Source organism: Oncorhynchus clarkii, chromosome 2 (genome assembly GCF_045791955.1).
Source record: "Oncorhynchus clarkii lewisi isolate Uvic-CL-2024 chromosome 2, UVic_Ocla_1.0, whole genome shotgun sequence".
Taxonomy (NCBI): Eukaryota; Metazoa; Chordata; class Actinopteri; order Salmoniformes; family Salmonidae; genus Oncorhynchus; species Oncorhynchus clarkii.
In genome coordinates, this window is record NC_092148.1 from 94,730,827 (window position 1) to 94,752,716 (window position 21,890).

Here is a 21,890-nt window from a genome sequence, read left to right on the forward strand (position 1 = left end):
CGGTTCTATCACCCCCTCCCTAACAGATTATCTCTGTTCCTACGGTTCTATCACCCCTCCCCCAACATATTATCTGTTCCTACGGTTCTATTCCACAACAGATTATGTCTGTTCCTACGGTTCTATCACCCCTTTCCCCAACAGATTACCTCTGTTCCATCACCCCCTTTCCCGAACAGATTATCTCTGTTCCTACGGTTCTATCACCCCCTTTCTCCAACAGATTATCTCTGTTCCTACGGTTCTATTCCCCGACAGATTATCTCTGTTCCTTCGGTTCTATCACCCCTCCCCGACAGATTATCTCTGTTCCTACGGTTCTATTCCCCAACAGATTATCTCTGTTCCTACGGTTCTATTCCCCCCTTCCCCAACAGATTATCTCTACTTCTACGGTTCTAACACCCCCTCCCCAACAGATTCCCTGTTTCTACGGTTCTATCACCCCCTCCCCAACAGATTCCCTGTTTCTACGGTTCTATCACCCTCTTTCCCCAACAGATTATCTCTGTTCCTACGGTTCTATCACACCCTCCCCAACAGATTCTCTGTTTCTACGGTTCTATCACCCCTCAAACCCAACAGATTATCTCTGTTCCTACAGTTCTATCACCCCCCCCCCCCCCGACAGATTATCTCTGTTCCTTTGGTTCTATCACCCCTTTCTCCAACAGATTATCTCTGTTCCTACGGTTCTATTCCCCAACAGATTATCTCTGCTCCTATGGTTCTATAACCCCTTTCTCCAACAGATTATCTCTGTTCCTACGGTTCTATCACCCCCTCCCCAACAGATTATCTCTGTTCCTACGGTTCTATCACCCCCTTCCACAACAGATTATCTCTGTTCCTACAGTTCTATCACCCCCTCCCGACAGATTATCTCTGTTCCTACGGTTCTACCACCCCCCTTTCTCCAACAGATTATCTCTGTTCCTAAGGTTCTATTCCCCGAAAGATTATCTATGTTCCTTCAGTTCTATCACCCCTCCCCAACAGATTATCTCTGTTCCTACGGTTCTATTCCCCAACAGATTATCTCTGTTCCTACGGTTCTATTCCCCAACAGATTATCTCTGCTCCTTCGGTTCTATCACCCCCTTCCCCAACAGATTATCTCTACTTCTACGGTTCTATCACCCCCTCCCCAACAGATTCCCTGTTTCTACGGTTCTATCACCCTCTTTCCTAAACAGATTATCTCTGTTCCTACGGTTCTATCACCCTCTTTCCCCAACAGATTATCTCTGTTCCTACGGTTCTATTCCCCAACAGATTATCTCTGTTCCTACGGTTCTATTCCCCAACAGATTATCTCTGTTCCTACGGTTCTATTCCACAAAAGATTATCTCTGCTCCTATGGTTCTATAACCCCTTTCTCCAACAGATTATCTATGTTCCTACGGTTCTATCACCCCCTTTCCCCAACAGATTATCTCTGTTCCTACAGTTCTATCACCCCCCTTTCCCCAACAGATTATCTCTGTTCCTACGGTTCTATCACCCCCTTTCCCCAAAAGATTATCTCTGCTCCTACGGTTCTATCACCCCTTTCTCCAACAGATTATCTCTGTTCCTACAGTTCTATCACCCCCCTTTCTCCAACAGATTATCTCTGTTTCTACAGTTCTATCATCCTCTTTCCCCAACAGATTATCTCTGTTCCTACGGTTCTATCACCCCTCTTTTGCCAACAGATTATCACTTACGTCAGACAGACGAAACCGAGTTAGTCTTTACATAGTGAAGTTGCACTGTCATTGTCACATAATAATAATTATAAGCCTTTTGGACTGTTTGAACCTGTGAAATAAAACAATTCCTTCCATTATACTTTCTGAGATAAAGTTAGGATTTAAATACTGTTTGTCCACATAGGAGACCAAACACACAAAAAAATGTGCAATATAATTATTTCTAAAACAGACCAGTCATTTCTTTGCTGTTGATCACTAAGCCAAGGCATTACAACTACCAAATTTGCTATTACAAAGCGGTCAGTTAAAAACCTACAACTGTGTTGTTTAAACAAATTCCCCTTTAGGGCTAACTTCCTGATAGAAACATCAGTTACACACCTACAACTGTGTTGTTTAAACAAATTCCCCTTTAGGGCTAACTTCCTGATAGAAACATCAGTTACACACCTACAACTGTGTTGTTTAAACAAATTCCCCTTTAGGGCTAACTTCCTGATAGAAACGTCACACACACATTTAGCCTATCAAGTATCAACACAAGATTGCAGTTGAACAACGATGTGTATATCTTTCTTATTCAATGTCATGGTTGTAGGTGTAAAATACCAATTAGCAACAGTAGGCCTATATTTTCCGACCAACATTTTTTTAATTTAATTTTTTTAAACTCTCAGCATGTGAGGGCACTTAATAGGTGAACCAACCTACTGTAAATAAAATCATAGCCAGAACACTGTCACTTCATCGTAGTGGAAAAGTGCCTCTAATTTACTGCGTCATACCAGGGGGGAATTTGTTTAAACTAACATGAAAGACTAGTCAGTCTAGTCGTTCAGCTGTCAGTCATATCAATAAATCAGTAGTACAACATCTGAAAGCTTAGGCAGGCAAGGCAGTATAACAAACCCCCCAAAAATGCATAGTGGATATCATTCAAAAAAGTTGAAAATACAAAAAGAGTACAAAACATTAGGAACACTTTGCCCTCAGAACAGCCTCAATTCTTCAGGGCACGATGGACTCTACAAGGTGTCGAAAGCCTTCCACAGGGATGCTGGCCCCATGTTGACTCTCCAAGGTGTCGAAAGCGTTCCACAGGGATGCTGGCCCCATGTTGACTCTCCAAGGTGTCGAAAGCGTTCCACAGGGATGCTGGCCCCATGTTGACTCTCCAAGGTGTCGAAAGCGTTCCACAGGGATGCTGGCCCCATGTTGACTCTCCAAGGTGTCGAAAGCGTTCCACAGGGATGCTGGCCCCATGTTGACTCTCCAAGGTGTCGAAAGCGTTCCACAGGGATGCTGGCCCCATGTTGACTCTCCAAGGTGTTGAAAGCGTTCCACAGGGATGCTGGCCCCATGTTGACTCTCCAAGGTGTCGAAAGCGTTCCACAGGGATGCTGGCCCCATGTTGACTCTACAAGGTGTTGAAAGCGTTCCACAGGGATGCTGGCCCCATGTTGACTCTCCAAGGTGTCGAAAGCGTTCCACAGGGATGCTGGCCCCATGTTGACTCTACAAGGTGTCGAAAGCGTTCCACAGGGATGCTGGCCCCATGTTGACTCTCCAAGGTGTCGAAAGCGTTCCACAGGGATGCTGGCCCCATGTTGACTCTACAAGGTGTTGAAAGCGTTCCACAGGGATGCTGGCCCCATGTTGACTCTACAAGGTGTCTAAAGCGTTCCACAGGGATGCTGGTCCATGTTGACTCTACAAGGTGTTGAAAGCGTTCCACAGGGATGCTGGCCCCATGTTGACTCTCCAAGGTGTTGAAAGCGTTCCACAGGGATGCTGGCCCCATGTTGACTCTCCAAGGTGTTGAAAGCGTTCCACAGGGATGCTGGCCCCATGTTGACTCTCCAAGGTGTCGAAAGCGTTCCACAGGGATGCTGGCCCCATGTTGACTCTCCAAGGTGTCGAAAGTGTTCCACAGGGATGCTGGCCCCATGTTGACTCTCCAAGGTGTTGAAAGCGTTCCACAGGGATGCTGGCCCCATGTTGACTCTACAAGGTGTCGAAAGCGTTCCACAGGGATGCTGGCCCATGTTGACTACAATGATTCCCACAGTTGTGTCCAGTTGGCTGGATGTCCTTTGGGTGGTGGAACATTCTTGATTCACAGGGGAGACTGTTGAGCGTGAAAAAACCCAGAAGCGTTGCAGTTCTTGACACAAACTGGTGCTCCTGGAACCTACTACCATACCCCGTTCAAAGGCACTTCTATCTTTTATCATCCTCAGAATGGCACACACACACACACAATCCATGTCTCAATTCTTAAAAATCCTCCCCTTCAACTACACTGATTGAAGTGGATTTAACAAGTGACATCAACAAGGGATCATAGCTTTCACCTGGATTCACCTGGTCAGTCTGTTATGGAAAGAGCAGGTGTTCCTAATGTTTTGTCCAAGCAGTGTAATTGGTTGTAAAAGCATCATTTGGTATCCCTTTTAGCTTGCAGGTATTATGTTTTATTACTTGTTATAAAGCATGTATATATCTTTATAATGTCTTATTATAAGGTTTATAATATGCTATGTTTCTGTGTAAAATGTACAACCCACTTTAAAATGGCTCTAAATGACTGTTATTTGGTCACAATGAGATGATACTGAGACAACGCTGTATTAAGTCTTATAATTCATTATACCTGCAGGCTTTAAGTCAAGGGTTATTCCCCAGTTTACATCATTTGTAATATTAAATATGGTAATTACTGTTATTAAGGGACCAACATGTTTATGAAACCAACTACAAAAACACACTGCCTACTGACTGACAGTTTACGGAGATGTCGATGTGCTTCCTGACAGAACACAGCTGGACCAATGGCTGCCAATGGAACTCACTGAGCACAATGGGAGGAAACTATGGTGTCCAACATGGAACAAACAACAGGGTCATGTTCATTAGGCAGCAAAACGGAAGTAAACGGACTAAAACAAGGGAGGGACTTGTTGAAATTAATCCAATAAGTAACACGTTTTTAAAACATTTTGAAACGTTTTCCGTTCCATCTCCTAATGAATACGACCCAGCAGTAATTCCTTTATAACAATCATTAACCCAAACAAACAGGAAACTATTGTGGTCCGTTTTTTGTGAAACTCGAACAGTGTTTGCTTTGAACAGTGTACATTCTGTGTGTCTAGTTATTTGCAGGGTGTTCGTTTCAACTGGTTTGTTATTTAGGGATTTCTGTGTATTTTTTTCCTGAAAAGTTCTGAAACAGTTCAGAGTCAGAGTGTACATTTAAATAGTGAAAAAAAATAAATAAACATTTTAAAAACACATACGATTATTTTTCAATGAGTGTTGATTTATTTTTTGAAGAAAGTCAAAAGATGGTAATTCATTGGTTTATCTTCATTTTATGTCGTCTTTTTTATAGCCATTTTTTCATCACAATTTCATATTTCAGTGAGATCAATGTTTTCAGGCTGCCGCCCAATCCCATATCATATATTTCTTTGCAAAGATAAACATACACGACGATATTGTAATATATTCTGCAAACTGTACGATCGCTTATCAGAATGCACACAGACAGACAGACAGACAGACAGACAGACAGACAGACAGACAGACAGACAGGTAGACACACAGACAGACAGACAGACAGACAGACAGACAGACAGACAGACAGACAGACAGACAGACAGACAGACACCATCAGAGGTGTCAAGGGCCATTCAAATTGGAAACATTTAAACAAGACAGGATTTGACAGAACACCTGCAGTATTTCAATGTAAACATAACCCCATAACATACAGTAAAAGACAGTCATACAATCCTTATATCACCTCTTATACATGGCCTTCAAACATCAGTAATTCTGACAAATATGACCCCTATAACCTTTAAATCGGACTGGTACACATATAGGATTCTATGGGGCCAGCGGAGAAAATATCAATATTGCACTATATAACAGTATAGCCTGAAATGTGTCCCAAATGGCACCCTACTCCCTATATAGTGCACTATTTTAGACCAGAGCCCTATAGAACCCTACTCCCTATATAGTGCACTACTATAGACCAGAACCCTATAGAACCCTATTCCCTCTATATATTGCACTACTTTAGACCAGAGCCCTATAGAACCCTATTCCCTATATAGTGCACTACTTTAGACCAGAGCCCTATAGAACCCTATTCCCTCTATATAGTGCACTACTTTTGACCAGAACCCTATTCCTTAAAAAGTACACTCCTTTTGACCAGAGCCCTATGAGACATGTGCCCTACAAAAGGGAATTAGGGGCGCCATTTGGGACACAGATTTGAGTGTTTTCTGTCAGTCAAGATCACTGCAGTGACAGACTTGGAGAGATGGGACTACAGCACTGGCCTAGCATATACTTCAGGCCATCAGTAGCCATGTTAATCAATGAGAATCTACACTGACATGACAAGAGGAGAGGGAAGGGCCAAGAGGGGATATATATATATATATATATATAGGGCCCTAGGCATGGATCTATGTATCCTATGAATCAATCAGGAAGACAAACTGGGAAAGGACCAGTCGAAACTTTGAACTGCTCACTATGTTGTGGAATAATAGTGAAGACATCAAAACTATGAAATAACACATATGGAATCATGGGGCGGCAGGGTGGCCTCGTGGTTGGAGCGTTGGACCAGTAACCGGAAGGTTGCAAGTTCAAATCCCTGAGCTGACAAGGTACACATCTGTCGTTCTGCCCCTGAACAGGCACTGTTCCTAGGCCGTCATTGAAAATAAGAATTTGTTCTTAACTGACTTGCCTAGTTAAATGAAATAAAAAAAATGTAGCGCAGTTGCAAACACCATCAAGCGCTCTGATGAAACTGGCTCTCATGAGGACCTGCCACAGGAAAGGAAGACCCAGAGTTACCTCTGCTGCAGAGGATAAGTTCATTAGAGTTACCAGCCTCAGATTGAGGCACAAATAAATGCTTCAGAGTTTAAGTAACAGACACATCTCAACATCAACTGTTCAGAGAAGACTGTGTGAATCAGGCCTTCATGGTTGAATTGCTGCAAAGAACCCACTACTAAAGGACACCAATAATAAGAAGAGACCTGCTTGGGCCAAGAAACACGAGCGGAAATCTGTCCTTTGGTCTGATTAGTCCAAATCTGATATTTTTGGTTCCAACCGCCGTGTGAGACACAGAGTTTATGATCTCTATGACGTATGATCTCTGCATGTGTGGTTCCCACCGTGAAGCATGGAGGAGGAGGTGTGATTTACACTTAACCAGCATGGCTACCACAGCATTCTGCAGCGATACGCCATCCCATCTATTTTTCAAAAGGGCAATGACCCAAAACACACCTCCAGGCTGTGTAAGGGCTATTTGACCAAGGAGTAGAGTGATGGAGTGCTTTATCAAATGACCTGGCCTCCACAATCGCCCGACCTCAACGCAATTGAGATGGTTTGGGATGAGTTGGACCGCAGAGTGAAGGAAAAGCAGCCAACAAGTGTTCAGCATATGTGGGAACTCCTTCAAGACTGTTGGAAAAGCATTCCTCATGAAACTGGTTGAGAGAATGCAAAGAGTGTACAAAGCTGTCATCAAGGCAAAAGTTAGCTACTTTGAAGAATCTAAAATAATATATTTTGTTTAACACTTTTTGGTTACTACATGATTCCATACCTGTTATTTCATAGTTTTGAAGTCTTTACAAATTATTCTACAATGTAGAAAATAATAAAAAAATATATAGAAAAACCCTTGTTTGGGGTTTTAGGCTGGGTTTCTGTACAGCACTTTGAGATATCAGCTGATGTACGAAGGGCTACATAAATACATTTGATTTGATTTGAATGAGTAGGTGCGCCCAAACTTTTGACTGGTACTTTATGTCTTGGGACATAGGCATTCATGTATAGACTAACAGACTTGTGTATCCATCTCCCTGACCTGAATCATATCTGGACTGGGCTCGAGAAATGACAGCCTCTGTCCCTGATCATACATAACTCACCCGTCTCTAACGCCAAAAACAATATTTATTTTGCCGTCTTACAGTTTGAATACAGACCTGGGGCCGTATGTATCTAGTGTGTGCTGATCTAGGATCGGTTTCGCCTTTTAAAATGACAACAAGAATATGATTACATGGACTGTAGGTTTAGGGTCAATTCCAATGTTTAATTCCAGTCAATTCAGGATGTGCATTGAAATTTCAATTCAATTCAATGCTTTTCAGTTAGGAACATTTGGAAATGGGGTTTACATTCTGAATGGATTAGAATTGAAGTAGAATTGATCCTAGATCAGCCCCTCCTACTCTGACAGGCTTTGTGAGTACGGCCTCTTGGAACAAAAAAGGGCAATGTGTCATAGATGGAAAAAATATATTACGAAGGCAGTTAGACCGGTCATACTGAACTTACACGTGCCTTACTTTGGCCAGCAACAAAGCAATCATAGCGGGGTTTGGCTATTTTGCTCAGACAGACACACCCACATACTTTACAACCTTCAGAATGTCCTCCTCCCAGATTTTCCCCTGAGGCTCATTCCCCATAGACTGGGTGATCATTGATTCATACCCTATCATGTTACTCCCACGCCCCACAGTGAGCCGGGTGTCCTCTGCCATAGAGATAAAACAATAGACATTGAGCTTCAAATCAGCGGCACTAGCGGTCAGCGATCTTACCCAGGTACAGTCCTGATAAGTTAGCTCAAACAGGCTAGTTTCAAACTATAGGGTAGCTTGTTCTATCTCCATGTCCTCTGTAGACTCCTCTTCACCTGTCCTCACAGCACACAATGCCATAGAGTGGCCAGCGCCACAGCCAATCACAAGAGGCCGGAGGGCAGGAATGGGCTGTGGTTCGCTGACATCTGTCTCGGAACCGTCCCCACACATCCCATGTTCGTTCCACCCCCAAGAGAGCAGGCGACCCCCTGGAGAGGAGAGATGAGGAGAGGAGGGTAGAGGACACTGGTCAGTTAGAGATAACAAACAGGAGATTACTACCCTGATCCCAGATCTGTACATGTTTGGCATGACAATGACCATAGGAGTTGGCAAGATAGCACAAACTGATCTGGTCTGACCAGGCTAAGAGAAGACAGCACAAACTGATCTGGTGTGACCAGGCTGAGAGAAGACAACACAAATCGATCTGGTGTGACCAGGCTGAGAGATCACCAACTAGAATCGGTAAAAACAGTTGAGTGCAAAAACACTTCCCAACTCAGTTGGACCAGACATATACTGGTCAGTTGGACCTGACATCATATACTGGTCAGTTGGACCTGACATCATATACTGGTCAGTTGGACCTGACATCATATACTGGTCAGTTGGACCAGACATAGACTGGTCAGTTGGACCTGACATCATATACTGGTCAGTTGGACCAGACATCATATACTGGTCAGTTGGACCAGACATATACTGGTCAGTTGGACCTGACATCATATACTGGTCAGTTGGACCAGACATATACTGGTCAGTTGGACCAGACATATACTGGTCAGTTGGACCAGACATATACTGGTCAGTTGGACCTGACATATACTGGTCAGTTGGACCTGACATCATATACTGGTCAGTTGGACCAGATATCATATACTGGTCAGTTGGACCAGACATAGACTGGTCAGTTGGACCTGACATCATATACTGGTCAGCTGGACCAGACATCATATACTGGTCAGTTGGACCAGACATATACTGGTCAGTTGGACCAGACATATACTGGTCAGTTGGACCTGACATATACTGGTCAGTTGGACCTGACATCATATACTGGTCAGTTGGACCAGACATATACTGGTCAGTTGGACCTGACATATACTGGTCAGTTGGACCTGACATCATATACTGGTCAGTTGGACCAGACATAGACTGGTCAGTTGGACCTGACATCATATACTGGTCAGTTGGACCTGACATCATATACTGGTCAGTTGGACCTGACATATACTGGTCAGCTGGACCAGACATCATATACTGGTCAGTTGGACCAGAGATATACTGGTCAGTTGGACCAGACATTTACTGGTCAGTTGGACCAGACATATACTGGTCAGTTGGACCTTACATCATATACTGGTCAGTTGGACCTGACATCATATACTGGTCAGTTGGACCTGACATATACTGGTCAGTTGGACCTGACATCATATACTGGTCAGTTGGACCAGACATATACTGGTCAGTTGGACCAGACATAGACTGGTCAGTTGGACCTGACATCATATACTGGTCAGCTGGACCAGACATCATATACTGGTCAGTTGGACCAGACATATACTGGTCAGTTGGACCAGACATAGACTGGTCAGTTGGACCTGACATCATATACTGGTCAGTTGGACCAGACATAGACTGGTCAGTTGGACCTGACATCATATACTGGTCAGCTGGACCAGACATCATATACTGGTCAGTTGGACCTGACATCATATACTGGTCAGTTGGACCAGACATATACTGGTCAGTTGGACCAGACATATACTGGTCAGTTGGACCAGACATATACTGGTCAGTTGGACCAGACATATACTGGTCAGTTGGACCAGACATACACTGGTCAGTTGGACCAGACATCATATACTGGTCAGTTGGACCAGACATACACTGGTCAGTTGGACCAGACATACACTGGTCAGTTGGACCAGACATCATATACTGGTCAGTTGGACCAGACATACACTGGTCAGTTGGACCTGACAGATACAGGACAACTAGCCTGACATGACATTGACTATAGGAGTTGGTTATGCAACACGAGTATGTAGTAGGTAATACAACACATTGGTTATACAGCACTAGTTGGTCATTGGTTAGACATCACTAGTCACTAGTTGGTTAGACATCACTAGTTGGTTATACAGCACTAGTTGGTCAATGGTTAGACATCACTAGTTGGTTAGACATCACTAGTTGGTAGTTGGTTATACAGCCCTAGTTGGTCATTGGTTAGACATCACTAGTTGGTTAGACATCACTAGTTGGCAGTTGGTTATACAGCCCTAGTTGGTCATTGGTTAGACATCACTAGTTGGTCATTGGTTAGACATCACTAGTTGGTCAATGGTTAGACATCACTAGTCAGTAGTTGGTTATACAGCACTAGTTGGCAGTTGGTTATACAGCCCTAGTTGGTTAGACATCACTAGTTGTTTAATCATCCTTAGTTGGTTATACAGCACTAGTTGGTTATACAACACTAGTTGGTTAGACATCACTAGTTGGTAGTTGGTTAAACAGCACTAGTTGTTTAATCATCACTAGTTGGTAGTTGGTTATACAACACTAGTTGGTTAATGAGTACTAGTCTGTTATACATCACTAGTTGGTAGTTGGTTATACAACACTAGTTGGTTTTACAGCACTAACTAGTTGGTTATACAGCATTAGTTGGTTAATCAGCACTAGTTGGTTATACATCACTTGTTGGTTATACAGCACTAGTTGGTTATACAGCACTAGTTGGTAGTTGGTTATACAACACTAGTTGGTTTTACAGCACTAACTAGTTGGTTATACAGCATTAGTTGGTTAATCAGCACTAGTTGGTTATACATCACTTGTTGGTTATACATCACTTGTTGGTTATACAGCACTAACTAGTTGGTTATACAGCACTAACTAGTTGGTTATACATCACTTGTTGGTTATACAGCACTAGTTGGTTATACAGCACTAGTTGGTTTTACAGCACTAACTAGTTGGTTATACAGCACTAGTTGGTTATACAGCACTAGTTGGTTATACATCACTTGTTGGTTATACAGCACTAGTTGGTTATACAGCACTAGTTGGTTTTACAGCACTAACTAGTTGGTTAGACATCACTAGTTGGCAGTTGGTTATACAGCCCTAGTTGGTCATTGGTTAGACATCACTAGTTGGTCATTGGTTAGACATCACTAGTTGGTCAATGGTTAGACATCACTAGTCAGTAGTTGGTTATACAGCACTAGTTGGCAGTTGGTTATACAGCCCTAGTTGGTTAGACATCACTAGTTGTTTAATCATCCTTAGTTGGTTATACAGCACTAGTTGGTTATACAACACTAGTTGGTTAGACATCACTAGTTGGTAGTTGGTTATACAGCACTAGTTGTTTAATCATCACTAGTTGGTAGTTGGTTATACAACACTAGTTGGTTAATGAGTACTAGTCTGTTATACATCACTAGTTGGTAGTTGGTTATACAACACTAGTTGGTTTTACAGCACTAACTAGTTGGTTATACAGCATTAGTTGGTTAATCAGCACTAGTTGGTTATACATCACTAGTTGTTTAATCATCCTTAGTTGGTTATACAGCACTAGTTGGTTATACAACACTAGTTGGTTAGACATCACTAGTTGGTTAGACATCACTAGTTGGTAGTTGGTTGTACAGCACTAGTTGTTTAATCATCACTAGTTGGTAGTTGGTTATACAACACTAGTTGGTTAATGAGTACTAGTCTGTTATACATCACTAGTTGGTAGTTGGTTATACAACACTAGTTGGTTTTACAGCACTAACTAGTTGGTTATACAGCACTAGTTGGTTATACAGCACTAGTTGGTTTTACAGCACTAGTTGGTTAATCAGCACTAGTTGGTTATACATCACTAGTTGGTTATACATCACTAGTTGGTTATACAGCACTAGTTGGTTATACAGCACTAGTTGGTTTTACAGCACTAGTTGGTAGTTGGTTATACATCACTTGTTGGTTATACAGCTCTAGTTGGTTATACAGCACTAGTTGGTTTTACAGCACTAACTAGTTGGTTATACATCACTTGTTGGTTATACAGCACTAGTTGGTTATACAGCACTAGTTGGTTATACAGCACTAGTTGGTTTTACAGCACTAACTAGTTGGTTATACATCACTAGTTGGTTATACAGCACTAGTTGGTTTTACAGCACTAGTTGGTAGTTGGTTATACAGCACTAGTTGGTTGTACAGCACTAGTTGGTTATACAGCACTAGTTGGTTATACATCACTTGTTGGTTATACAGCACTAGTTGGTTATACAGCACTAGTTGGTTATACAGCACTAGTTGGTTATACAGCACTAGTTGGTTATACAGCACTAGTTGGTTATACAGCACTAGTTGGTTATACATCACTTGTTGGTTATACAGCACTAGTTGGTTATACAGCACTAGTTGGTTATACAGCACTAGTTGGTTATACATCACTTGTTGGTTATACAGCACTAGTTGGTTATACAGCACTAGTTGGTTATACAGCACTAGTTGGTAGTTGGTTATACATTACTAGCTGGTTATACATCCCTAGTTGGTTATACATCACTAGTTGGTAGTTGGTTATACATCACTAGATGGTTATACAACATTAGTTGTTAGTTGGTTATACATCACTAGTTGGTTAGACATCACTAGTTGTTAGTTGGTTATACATCACTAGTTGGTTAGACATCACTAGTTGGTTATACATCACCAGTTGGTAGTTGGTTATACATCACAAGTTGGTAATACAACACTAACTAGTTGGTAATACACCACTCGTTTCTCAGATGTTGCATGGCCAGGCAATGAGGATTACACATTTGCTCAACTAGAATAGGAAAAATGGTTGGGTATAAAACAATTTTAAAAAATCCAATGACTTCAAAGTAGTCTGTGTAGATTCAAATAGGTGAACACAGATCCCCCCCCCCCCCCCCCCCCCTTTGGTGCTCAACAAAAGTTAAAACACACACACTGCCATTCAGCTCCAGACAGTCTCTGCACCTTTTCTCTTCTCTGTTCCCTCTCAGACAGCTGGTAAAGGAGCTTGTTGGTTTAGTGGGTGTGGTCCGGACAGGGCTGCATCACCGTGGAGACACGTGCCATGGCAACACAGTTCGGTTAACTAATAGGCCCCGTTGTCACGGCAACACAGCTCACATCTTCAAGCGTTCAATCTACCCATCCCAATGTTCTGTCCGTTTTCTGTTTCTTCCCCCATTTCTCTCTCCCTCCTTTCATCGAGTGAATCCCTTTATCTCTCCATCTCCCTCTTATTTTTTTCTGACCAATGGATCAAAAGCCTCTGGGTTCTGTGTCAGCAGAGAGAACAGATAAAACAAGTTGTCTCGGTCTCACAGACCAGGATGTGTCACAGACCAAGTTGTCTCCCAGACCAAGATGTCTCACAGACCAAGTTGTCTCCCAGACCAAGATGTCTCACAGACCAAGTTGTCTCCCAGACCAAGATGTCTCACAGACCAAGATGTCTTCAACCAAGATGTCTCCCAGACCAAGATGTCTCCCAGACCAAGATGTCTCCCAGACCAAGATGTCTCCCAGACCAAGATGTCTTCAACCAAGATGTCTCCCAGACCAAGATGTGTCACAGACCAAGATGTCTCCCAGACCAAGATGTGTCACAGACCAAGATGTCTCCCAGACCAAGATGTGTCACAGACCAAGATGTCTCCCAGCAGGCAGCTTATGCCAGTGTGATATGACAACTAGGGCTGAGACCTCACCGTACCATATAATCAGCATACTTAGGTGTCAATACGATATGTATTGTGATTTTCACGATTATACAGTACCAGTCAAAAGTTTGGACACATCTACTCATTCAAGGGTTTTCCTTTATTTAAAAAAACTATTTTATACATTGTAGAATAAAGTGAATATACTGAAGACATCAAAACCATGAAATAACACATCGAATCATGTAGTGACAATTATTATTATTTTTTTTATATATATTTGAGATTCTTCAAAGTAGCCACCCTTTGCCTTGAGGACAGCTTTAAACAGTCTTGGTATTCTCTCAGCCAGCTTCATGAGGAATGCTTTTCCAACAGTCTTGAAGGAGTTCCCACATATGCTGAACACTTGTTGGCTGCTTTTCCTTCACTCTGCGGTCCAACTCATCCCAAACCATCTCAATAGAGTTGAGTTTGGGAGATTGTGGAGGCCAGGTCATCTGATAAAGCACTCCATCAATCTCCTCCTTGGTCAAATAGCCCTTACACAGCCTGGAGGTGTGTTGGGTCATTGTCCTGTTGAAAACAAATGATAGTGGGATTAAGTGCAAACCAGATGGGATGGCATATCGCTGCAGAATGCTGTGTGCCTTGAATTCTAAATAAATCACAGACAGTGTCACAAGCAAAGCTTGTGTCCTTTAGTAGTGGTTTCTTTGCAGCAATTTGACCATGAAGACCTGATTCACACAGTCTCCTCTGAACAGTTGACGTTGAGATGTGTCTGTTACTTGAACTCTGTGAAGCATTTATTTGGGCTGCAATTTCTGAGGCTGGTAACTCTAATGAACATATCCTCTGCAGCAGAGGTAACTCTGGGTCTTCCTTTCCTGTGGCGGACCTCATGAGAGCCAGTTTCATCAGAGCGCTTGATGGTTTTTGCAACTGCACAAATGTTCCAGATTGACTGACTTTCATGTCTTAAGGTAATGATGGACTGTCGTTTCTCTTTGCTTATTTGATCTGTTCTTGCCATAATATGGACTTGGTCTCTTACCAAATAGGGTTATCTCAAACACCTAGATCCCCTGAACGCAGCTCACTCTCAAACACATAGATCCCCTGAACGCAGCTCACTCTCCAACTCACACCCTCAAACACCTAGATCCCCTGAACGCAGCTCACTCTCAAACACATAGATCCCCTGAACGCAGCTCACTCTCCAACTCACACCCTCAAACACGCAGATCCCCTGAACACAGCGCACTCTCCAACACATAGATCCCCTGAACACAGCTCACACTCTCAAACACCTAGATCCACTGAACACAGCTCACTCTCCAACTCACACCCTCAAACACCTAGATCCCCTGAACGCAGTTCACTCTCCAGATCCCAATCACCTGAATTCTGATCACCTGTTCACACACCTGTATGTCATTATCACACACTATTTAGTTCAGTTCTTTGCACCCCATCACTGTGAGGTCTTGTTGGTTTTGTAAAACATTCTATTCTGAGCTCTGTTCATTCCCATATTAGTCCTCCCGTGTATCATAGTGTTTGGTCATCCTCAATAACAACGTTTTCTGCTTATCAGATTTCCTGTCATCAACGTCTTGCCACATCTCCCAGACTACGTTATTAGCCTTTTCCCTGCCTGTACTGTTACCTTTTTGGAATCCCGGTGTATGACCTTCTGCCTGCCCCTGGACCCACGTACCTGCCCCTGGACCCAGCTACCTGCCCCTGGACCCAGCTACCTGCCCCTGGACCCAGCTACCTGCCCCTGGAACCAGCTACCTGCCCCTGGACCCAGCTACCTGCCCCTGGACCCAGCTACCTGCCTCCTCCTGTGTATGACCTTCTGCCTGCCCCTGGTCCCAGCTACCTGCCTCCTCCTGTGTATGACCTTCTGCCTGTCCCTGGACCCAGCTACCTGCCTCCTCCTGTGTATGACCTTCTGCCTGCCCCTGGACCCAGCTACCTGCCTCCTCCTGTGTATGACCTTCTGCCTACCCCTGGACCCAGCTACCTGCCTCCTCCTGTGTATGACCTTCTGCCTGCCCCTGGACCCAGCTACCTGCCCCTGGACCCAGCTACCTGCCCCTGGACCCAGCGACATGCCTCCTCCTGTGTATGACCTTCTGCCTGCCCCTGGACCCAGCTACCTGCCCCTGGACCCAGCTACCTGCCTCCTCCTGTGTATGACCTTCTGCCTGCCCCTGGACCCAGCTACCTGCCTCCTCCTGTGTATGACCTTCTGCCTGCCCCTGGACCCAGCTACCTGCCTCCTCCTGTGTATGACCTTCTGCCTGTCCCTGGACCCAGCTACCTGCCTCCTCCTGTGTATGACCTTCTGCCTGCCCCTGGACCCAGCTACCTGCCTCCTCCTGTGTATGACCTTCTGCCTGCCCCTGGACCCAGCTACCTGCCTCCTCCTGTGTATGACCTTCTGCCTGCCCCTGGACCAAGCTACCTGCCTCCTCCTTTGTATGACCTTCTGCCTGCCCCTGGACCCAGCTACCTGCCTCCTCCTGTGTATGACCTGCTGCCTGCCCCTGGACCCAGCTACCTGCCTCCTCTTGTGTATGACCTTCTGCCTGCCCCTGGACCCAGCTACCTGCCTCCTTCTGTGTATGACCTGCTGCCTGCCCCTGGACCCAGCTACCTGCCTCCTCCTGTGTATGACCTTCTGCCTGCCCCTGGACCCAGCTACCTGCCTCCTCCTGTGTATGACCTTCTCCCTGTTCTTGGACCCAGCTAGCTGCAGCCTCCTGTGTATGACCTTGTGCCTGACCTAGCTACCTGCCTCCTCCTGTGTATGACCTTCTGCCTCCTCCTGGACCCAGCTACCTGCCTCCTCCTGGACCCAGCTACCTGCCTCCTCCTGTGGTCCTTTACAATAAACACCTGCTGCGTTCTGCGCTAGAAACCAGCTCTCTGTCTCCCCTCGTGTTCAATACAGGTTACTACATAATTCCATATGTGTTATTTCATAGTTTTGAAAATAGAAAATAGTTTTAAAAATAAAGAAAAACCCTGGAATGAGTAGGCTGAAATGTGTACTGTGTATATGTATTGTGATTCGATACGGCAATTTTATAGAGATTTAATATGCTCCAAACATATCGCTCACTATATGTCTGCTGCAGAGTAGCAAGAGAGAGAAAATGAGTTTTGATCAGTCATGTAAAAAATAAAAGAAGTGCTGAAAACATGGCTCACTATTTAAAAAGACGGAAAAAAAGCTCTAGGATGGTCTCCCGTCCAGTTTTCGTGCAGATACAGCCAACTCGCGCTAGCTGACGCAATTATTTTTAAATACCTTAGCTAGTATCTTTAATATCGTCCAAAATAATATTTCGATATGTAACTATCGACGCCCCCCCCCCCCCCCCCCCCCCCCCTGGATCCTGGAACTAAACACTTCCCTCTGCAACTGGATCCTGGACTTCCTGATGGGCCGCCCCCAGGTGGTAAGAGTAGGTAACAACACATCCGCCACGCTGATCTGGTGGAGGTGGTGTCAACGGTACAGGCTGGTGGAGGTGGTGTCAACGGTACGGGCTGGTGGAGGTGGTGTCAACGGTACAGGTTGGTGGAGGTGGTGTCAACGGTACGGGCTGGTGGAGGTGGTGTCAATGGTACGGGCTGGTGGAGGTGGTGTGATGGTGTCAACGGTACAGGCTGGTGGAGGTGGTGTGGTGGTGTCAACGGTACCGGCTGGTGGAGGTGGTGTGGTGGTGTCAACGGTACAGGCTGGTGGAGGTGGTGTCAATGGTACGGGCTGGTGGAGGTGGTGTGATGGTGTCAACGGTACAGGCTAGTGACGGTGGTGTGGTGGTGTCAACGGTACAGGCTGGTGGAGGTGGTGTCAACGGTACAGGCTGGTGGAGGTGGTGTCAATGGTACGGGCTGGTGGAGGTGGTGTGATGGTGTCAACGGTACAGGCTGGTGGAGGTGGTGTGGTGGTGTCAACGGTACCGGCTGGTGGAGGTGGTGTGGTGGTGTCAACGGTACAGGCTGGTGGAGGTGGTGTCAATGGTACGGGCTGGTGGAGGTGGTGTGATGGTGTCAACGGTACAGGCTAGTGACGGTGGTGTGGTGGTGTCAACGGTACAGGCTGGTGGAGGTGGTGTCAACGGTACGGGCTGGTGGAGGTGGTGTCAACAGTACGGGCCGGTGGAGGTGGTGTCAACGGTACAGGCTGGTGACGGTGGTGTGGTGGTGTCAACTGTACGGACTGGTGGAGATGGTGTCAACGGTACAGGCTGGTGGAGGTGGTGTCAAAGGTACAGGCTGGTGGAGGTGGTGTCAACGGTACGGGCCGGTGGAGGTGGTGTCAACGGTACAGGCTGGTGACGGTGGTGTGGTGGTGTCAACGGTACGGACTGGTGGAGATGGTGTCAACGGTACAGGCTGGTGGAGGTGGTGTCAACGGTACAGGCTGGTGGAGGTGGTGTCAACGGTACAGGCTGGTGGAGGTGGTGTTATGGTGTCAACGGTACAGGCTGGTGGAGGTGGTGTCAACGGTACAGGCTGGTGGAGGTGGTGTCAACGGTACAGGCTGGTGGAGGTGGTGTTATGGTGTCAACGGTACAGGCTGGTGGAGGTGGTGTCAACGGTACAGGCTGGTGGAGGTGGTGTTATGGTGTCAACAGTACGGGCTGGTGGAGGTGGTGTCAACGGTACAGGCTGGTGGAGGTGGTGTCAACGGTACAGGCTGGTGACGGTGGTGTGGTGGTGTCAACGGTACGGACTGGTGGAGATGGTGTCAACGGTACAGGCTGGTGGAGATGGTGTCAACGGTACAGGCTGGTGGAGGTGGTGTCAACGGTACAGGCTGGTGGAGGTGGTGTCAACGGTACAGGCTGGTGGAGGTGGTGTCAACGGTACAGGCTGGTGGAGGTGGTGTCAACGGTACAGGCTGGTGGAGGTGGTGTTATGGTGTCAACTGTACGGGCTGGTGGAGGTGGTGTCAACGGTACGGACTGGTGGAGGTGGTATCAACGGTACGGGCTGGTGGAGGTGGTGCGGGAATGTCAATGGGTGTACCTAATAAACTGGCCACTGAGTAAAAGTGGAGCGTGGAGAATAAATTGTTCCACGTTTGCTTGTTAAAATGTGTTATCTTTAAGATGAATGCATTTAAACTAAGTTGCTCTGGATAAGAGCGTCTGCTAAAATGATTAAATGTAATGTAAATGTATGGCGAGAGGAGAGAGAGAGAAGAGAACCTCAGGTGTGGTGCTTTGTTCATTCAAGGACACACTCCCCACACCGGAACACACAGATACAGAACACCGCTACGGACGTTGCCGTGGCAACTAAGTGCATAGTTTGTACATCCTGTTCCACAATATATATCCTGTCCAAGAACACACAAAAAGAAAACATGACAGAGAGAGGAGAGCGACAGAGACACACACTCGACACAAAATCTAAAATTCCTTAATTCCGCAGCATCGTCAAGACACATTGGCCAGTCTACAGCGTCAAGACACATTGGCCAGTCTACAGCGTCAAGACACATTGGCCAGTCTACAGCGTCAAGACACATTGGCCAGTCTACAGCGTCAAGACACATTGGCCAGTCTACAGCGTCAAGACACATTGGCCAGTCTACAGCGTCAAGACACATTGGCCAGTCTACAGCGTCAAGACACATTGGCCAGTCTACAGCGTCAAGACACATTGGCCAGTCTACAGCGTCAAGACACATTGGCCAGTCTACAGCGTCAAGACACATTGGCCAGTCTACAGCGGCAAGACACATTGGCCAGTCTACAGCGTCAAGACACATTGGCCAGTCTACATCGTCAAGACACATTGGCCAGTCTACATCGTCAAGACACATTGGCCAGTCTACATCGTCAAGACACATTGTCCAGTCTACATCTGAACATTAGTAAGAGACCTAATGAGCCAATTGGAAGCTGGGGATGAGTAGGTGACCGTGATGGTATGAGGGCCATATTGGGAATTTTGCCAGGAAACCAGGTTTAACACCCCTACTCTAACAATAAGTGCCATGGGATCTTTAGTGACCAGAATCAGGACACCCGTTTAAACGCTCCATCCTAAACACTGCATCTTACACAGGGCAATGTCCCCAATCACTGTCCTGGGGCATTGGGATATATTTTTTTTTTAGACCAGAGGAAAGAGTGCCTCCTACTGGCCCTCCAACACCACTTCCAGCAGCATCTGGTCTCCCGTCCAGGAACTGACCGGGACCAACCCTGCTTAGCTTCAGAGGCAAGCCAGCAGTGGGATGCAGGGTGGTATGCTCCAGGGTGGTATGCTGCTGGGTGGTATGCTACAGGGTGGTATGCTGCAGGGTGGTATGCTGCTGGCAACCGCGAGGAGAAGCTCTGTAATATCATTAGCTACGTCCCAATATCGCACCATATTCCACATTTTGAGCGCTACATTTCACCAGGAACCGTGGGGCTCCGGTCAAAAGTACTGTAGTACACTATATAAAAAGGAACAGTTTACCATTTGGGAGACAGCCATTGAAAATCCACTGACAACGGAGGGGGCTGAAAGGCGGGTTTAGGAGGAGACAGCCATTGATAATCCACTGACAACGGAGGGGGCTGAAAGGCGGGTTTAGGAGGAGACAGCCATTGATAATCCACTGACAACGGAGGGGGCTGAAAGGCGGGTTTAGGAGGAGACAGTCATTGATAATCCACTGACAACGGAGGGGGCTGAAAGGCGGGTTTAGGAGGAGACAGCCATTGATAATCCACTGACAACAGAGGGAGCTGAAAGGCGGGTTTAGAGGAGACAGTCATTGATAATCCACTGACAACGGAGGGGGCTGAAAGGCGGGTTTAGGAGGAGACAGCCATTGATAATCCACTGACAACAGAGGGGGCTGAAAGGCGGGTTTAGAGGACAGCGGAGCAGAACACACATTGTTAATGTAACGCCGGACAAATAAAGTTGTATTGAATTGTATTGGGCACAAGGCTTGTATGGGTGATTGTAGTTTTCCCGTTGTCTCTCCAACTAACATCAACTAACATCTCCTCTCTAATAGGATCCCTATGGTTCTCTCTCCGACTAACATCTCCTCTCTAATAGGATCCCTATGGTTCTCTCTCCAACTAACATCTCCTCTCTAATAGGATCCCTATGGTTGTCTCTCCGACTAACATCTCCTCTCTAATAGGATCCCTATGGTTCTCTCTCCAACTAACATCTCCTCTCTAATAGGATCCCTATGGTTCTCTCTCCAACTAACATCTCCTCTCTAATAGGTTCCCTAAGTCTGTGTCTCAAATATCTCTCCCATCTCCCAAAATTTGCACTTGTTCACTTCCCTTCACAGACTTGAAAGGAACTGAAATATGGTGGAAACTCCCTCTAGTCTAGCCCATGTTGTTTCCACCGATCCAAAATGCTTTTAAATTTGTGTGGAGTAATGGACGAGTGAACACCTCAGGAGGAAAGCGACCAACCAGAGTCCATGTTTCCCCTCCCTAGTACACTCTGGTACCAACACAGAGGCAGAAGAACTGGGTCAGTGTTCAAACTTTAATGCCGAAGGAATCTTCTGCTTTCAAAAGGGTTTAGCTGTGCCTCTGTCTGGGCTGGTGGTGCGTATGGGATGAGCGACTAGGATAAATATTAGACAAAGAGGAGGGAGGACAGAAATTATATTGCTTAAAAAAAAAAAAAGATCCTCAGCAAGCCAAAACCATTTCAAAATACTGAAAAGACGTATTTAATAATTAATTGAAAGCACTAA

General features: G+C 45.5%; 1 protein-coding gene across 2 annotated transcripts in view; it reads right to left on the minus strand.

Annotated features, from left to right (window-relative positions):
- Positions 1-8,207: 8,207 nt before the first annotated feature.
- LOC139376586 (secretion regulating guanine nucleotide exchange factor) overlaps positions 8,208-21,890 on the minus strand; it is a 34,259-nt gene continuing 20,576 nt past the window's right edge. Inside the window, exon 9 of one of the 2 annotated variants that reach the window (XM_071119355.1) lies at positions 8,208-8,617. In XM_071119355.1, coding sequence (XP_070975456.1) covers positions 8,412-8,617 — 206 coding nt within the window. In that variant the 3' untranslated portion in view covers positions 8,208-8,411. Of the gene's footprint in view, positions 8,618-13,982; positions 14,702-21,890 lie in introns of those variants that run through there. The other variant, XM_071119364.1, reaches the window with a different exon arrangement.